The following is a 5,316-nucleotide window of genomic DNA, read 5'->3' on the forward strand; positions in this document are numbered from 1 at the left end:
AAAGAATGTCTGGGTTGGAAAGAGTAATTGCAAGTGTAAAGGGGGGAAGGTTCTGTTATTAAGTCTTGGTGATCTTTGGCAACGAGGCTTTTTCGACTTGTTTTGCTTCTAGTGAGAAATTTTCTCCTGGTCAGAAGGTTGGTTTAATGTTGGTTTTGGCGCTGATTTTGTGTTTCTAGTTGAAAGGACTGGTGCAACGTCCCTGCAAGTGGAGGAGTGTCTATTTTGAGGTGGCTTTGGCTAGAGTATTATGTCGAGAGGATTTGTTAGCAGCTGAGGCGTGATTTAGTGGAGTGTAACAATTTCATTTTCTTCTCCTCTCTAGGTCCAGTGTTTCCCGCGGTCTATCGAGCAAGCTCTGGTATCTATTATTTCGGTTTTGATGAATTGGCTCTGTTACTGATATGTTCTTTGGATTGGTGTTTGTTCGGACGGTGTATATTTGGGCATTATTTATAACTTTTTCTTTAAATCATTTTCTTGCCGTTTCAAAAAAAATATAAGATTTCAAGGATATGTTTGAATATTAATGATAATTATCTGTTTGTAAACTATGATCTCCTTCTTAATTTCTTTGGAGTCTACACACCATAGAAGAGTGCATTATTGTGGTTGGTTCAAAGCATTTTTAACAGATTATGGAATCGTTAAGAAGTAAAGTGAGAAGGCAAGTACAAATTACAAACGTGCAACCTAAATCAATCAGTTAAGAACTTAGTGCCCTAGAAAACAACAATCTATTATTAAAATATTTCAAATATACTGATCTAATTCATGCATTGTCATCTCAAGGTGGAGTCCTAGATCATCATAGTTAAACTTATGATCAATAGAATCGGATGGAAATCTTAATTCTTTAATCTGCTTACATCTTTCTTTCAAACTTCCTTCCAAATCGAGATGAACACATCCTCGAATATCAAGAGATTCAAGAAGGGGACATCCATCTAAAATAGCTAGCAATCCATTGTTAGTGAGTCCATTATTCAAAATTGTAAGGTGCCGTAGCATAGGCATAGTTTTTGCAATAGCAAATGCAACATCGTCGTACTTATCTTCTACCACATAAGTGGTAGGGCTAAATTTTAGTGATTTCAATAGTGGACAACTTTGGCCGATAAATTCATAAAAATTTGGTATTTGGTTAAGACAATGACAAATGTCAAGCTCTTCTAAGAATTGCAGATTCTTCACAACTTCATTGAATGCTACAGTTGAAATGTTGTAGCATTTTTCAAGCCTTATGGATCTTAGGTGACTGGCACTGAAAATTTGATAACAAAAAAAAGGGAAAAGATGTGCTTAAACTGGTTAACATATTTTCTTGTGATCATAATTCATAACAAATTAATAACAGAAGAAAGAAAAAAAAATGACATATTACCTTTTAGCTATATGAATAAGGAGATCATTTGTACCAAATTTCTTAATATAAATATCTTTGAGATGACCACAACTTCTATCAACAGCATAACAACAAATCTTTTCTAATCTGCTAAGATATTCAAAGTACGATTTTGACTGAGAGGGATCAGTGATCATGTCAGTGGTGATACCGGTAATCATGTCAATGGTGCGCCATATGAGAGGGTCCTTGCAAATGTTCCACCAGAGAGGGCACACTACACATGCACTTGTTACTATTTCAAGTGTAGTAAGCCTCTGCAGTATGTTGATAGCTATGTCTCTAGGAAGTTCAAGCCAATTTGGCTTTTCTGTGATCTCAAGATTCTCAATTGTCATTACTGGGCTCAAACAAGAAGAAGCCATAATGCTGCATGTAAACTAAACATACATACACCCTCCGGTCACATTTATAAGCAAAAAAAATGGTTTTCACGATTATTAAGAAATTCAATTAAGTGTAGTTAACTTTTTAGATTTTGGAGAAAACATTGATTAAATTTACTATAATATCCTCTTTATTAAATTTAATGAAGTATTGGAAAATGAAATATAGGGGTATCTTAGGAATTACAGCATTAAATGATTTAGTAATAATTGATTTTTGCTTATAATAGTGACCAAGAATTAGACCATTTTTTTTGCTTATAATAGTGACCGGAGGGTGTACGTATATTATATAAAGAGTGAGGCTCAACGGTTATCAAAATTAAAATACCGGGAATAACAATAGTCACATGATATTGTATTAACTTCAATAATTAACTTTGTGATGTAAAACCATTTGGATACTCAAGAAAGTGGCTTTGAAAATTGCTTCACGTTGTTAATGCTTTGAATAGCCTAGCCTAGATTTCTATTGATGTGTATATTAATTGATTACCTTTTCCTCATGCACTAGTACGTGTGTGCATTATATAATTAACTCCTACAATGCATTTTAAAATGATCTAAAAGTCAATTAATTTAAATGTAAAAATAACTAAACCACAACTAAAATTGAAAATGGATTAGCCGATGGTCCAACATGATGGATTTGAGTGAATATACACTACGCCGTACAAGTCCTATTACAACGCTTATTTTGGTCTTTTAGAGCGCTTAAAAGCGCTGCCATATCCAACGTTGCCGTAGGTAAAGACAGCATTTTTTGGTACGCCAAAAGCGCTCTCGTAGCATCCCCTTTAGCAGCGCTTTTTCCAGAAAAGAGATCTCGTAGCATTCCCTATACCAGCGTTTTTTTTTCAGAAAAGAGCTCTCGTAGCATCCCCTATAGCAGTTCTTTTTCTAGAAATGCGCTCTCGTAGCCTCCCCTATAGCAGCCCTTTTATTCAAAAAAGCGCTCTCGTAGCATCCCCTATAGCAGCGCTTTTTCCAGAAAGCGCTTTCGTAGGTTGCGCTTTTTTTTATCTTTCATGTTTTTTTTTTTATCTTAGGCAGCGCTTTTAGTTATAAAGCGCTTTCGTAGGTAGGCCTTTAAGAGCGTTTTTGAAAGCGTTGTCGTTGCTAAACGCAGTATTTTAAAGTGCAACCTGTAGTTTAAGCCTCTCAGTTCGACTTGTAATTTATATTTATTTTCAACATGTAATATTTTCGACCTGTAATATATTTTCAACCTGTAATATTTTCAACCTATATTTGTTTTCGACCTGTAATATATTTTCAACCTGTAGTATTTTCAATCACAGGTAGGACATTATATACCAATATAATACCATTATAATCCAAAATAATATATATACACCCTTATAGTTCAATTCACATGTAACTAACTCATCTCAAACAAACTAAATCAGATACATATAACTAACTCATCTCTAACAATAACTAAATCAGAATATAAGCCCGAAATGTAATAAATACGACGAGCGCCCGGTCCTGGTCCTGCAAAGTATGAACAGAACAACACGGTCAATTAAACTAACTTTGCTCAAACACAATTAAAGGCTCCAACATCTATACTTAAAATTTTCCAAGAAAACAAATTGTCATTCAGTAACATCAACAATATTATTAGCAACAATTTCATGTGATTTGCAACTCAATCCACCAATGTAATGTGTCATCAATCCAGTCTCAAATCAAACTATCAGCACCACTTAACAACAACAAAAATAAACTTGATTCATATAACAACGTTATCATCGTCAATCAATATTAAGCAAAAGGAACCAACATCCTCCAAAGAAACTCAAACACAAAGTCATTATCAAAATCCGTCACACAGTAATGTATTCATAAAACTTTTCACACAATAATGTATTCATACCTATATGAATAGTTGTTGAATATAAAATTGACACAATTCCTCTTTGATTTCTTCCAACTTAAGTCTCGTGTAAGAAGCAGCATAGAAGTCATCAAAGTACTACATAACAAAAACATAATATGAATGATTTAGTTAAATGTAATAAATTATAAGAAATTATCCTAAGTTATAAATCCATACCGTGATTGGAATCTCTAATTGATTCGTTTGAAGGATTTCATTCAAAAACCTCAAAACAAAGTATCCACAATCATAACTGTTTCGCTGTTGCGGACACTACATAGAAAAACAAATAAGATTTTATAGTTGTCTTGTTTTATCAAGTAGCATAACTATTATAAGCAAAATTGTGAAAATTAATGTACCTGCACTTTGATCCAAGTAATGTTATTTGATTTAATCCGGGATACCTGTGCGTCTCTTTGACTTCGGAACACTTGTATTGATCTAACAAAAATATAAAAGCATATATTTAGATCAATCTCACAAATAATTAAATATATAAATATACACAAATATTTAGAACGATCTCACTTACGTATCAATCATTGACTTCATAGCCAGATAATTGGTCCACTCACCATCTACCGAATTCAGAAAATATACCACTTCTTTTATAGGGTTGATAGCAAGCAACAACCATTGTGCTCTATAAATTAAAACAAAAGTTTATATGAAAATTTTGCTACGAAAAAGAAACAAATATTAGATGAACCAAGAATGAAAAACTAACCCTACTGGTCGGGTATTATACGCCCAAATAAACAAGCTTTCTGTATTGCCGGTGGTCAAGAATCTATCGACTAAGCGCTGTCTAACTGAATCCGCTTTCGTAGCAATTGTCTGTCCGTTGTGTGGTGTCATTTTTTTTACCTCCCCATTTCACTTGGGAGGAAGGCACGCTAAACCCCTCACGCGAAATTTGGAAGGAGAGAGCGCCCTTGTGGGATGAATTTTATTTCAGTTCTTCCTACGATAGCACACGAACTTTTTAATTATCCTACGAGGAGGAAGGGGAAAAAGATCTCAAATAAACCCTAAGAGTTTGCTAAGTGTGGGGATTCACCTAGACTAGAAATTTTGGAGTCCGGGAGGTCGGTTATACATAGGGAAGGTTTTAAGCACCCTATATATCCGTAGTACTCTACAGGAACCTTCTCTGTGTCTATGTGTTTGTGTTGCTGCTTGATTGGGAAAGTTTCTCCTTTGTGTTAGGAGAAATAATTGAATTGAAAGACAGATGAACTGACTGTTTTTGGTTTTTGATTAGCTCGCTGGGATTATTTGTGAATCTCATGCCTACATATCTCTAATGGAAGTCAAATCTTTTTGTAGTTCGGGGAACTAATTAGGGAAATGAATTGATTTTTTGGTGCCTTGCTTGAAGCTCAAGGTTGAAGCTTTGAAATTAAATCTCTGTTTACAGTAAAGAGACATGAAGTCATCTTTACAGAGAGGTATTTCTACTATTCCACCACAAACATTTTTAAGTGACAGAAAAGATGAATTTGTTTCATAAGAGAGGGACCTTACTTGGTTGTGTACAAGTATGCCAGTCACGTGTCTCTTGAATGAAAGAAAGATTCTCGACCAAATTAGGGAAAGTTGTACAAGTCTAGGGATGTGCCAGAGCATTCCTTTCA

General features: G+C 34.4%; 1 protein-coding gene across 1 annotated transcript; it reads right to left on the bottom strand.

The window, feature by feature from the left end:
• Positions 1-753: 753 nt before the first annotated feature.
• LOC131605007 (putative F-box/LRR-repeat protein 23) lies at positions 754-1,743 on the bottom strand. The gene is made up of 2 exons (XM_058877428.1): positions 1,385-1,743; positions 754-1,264 (listed from the first exon to the last, which is right to left on the bottom strand). Exons 1-2 carry the CDS (start codon positions 1,741-1,743, stop codon positions 754-756), a joined length of 870 nt encoding a protein of 289 aa, XP_058733411.1.
• Between the last annotated feature and the right edge of the window lie 3,573 nt (positions 1,744-5,316).

The sequence above is a fragment of the Vicia villosa genome, linkage group LG1 (genome assembly GCF_029867415.1).
Source record: "Vicia villosa cultivar HV-30 ecotype Madison, WI linkage group LG1, Vvil1.0, whole genome shotgun sequence".
Classification (NCBI taxonomy): Eukaryota; Viridiplantae; Streptophyta; class Magnoliopsida; order Fabales; family Fabaceae; genus Vicia; species Vicia villosa.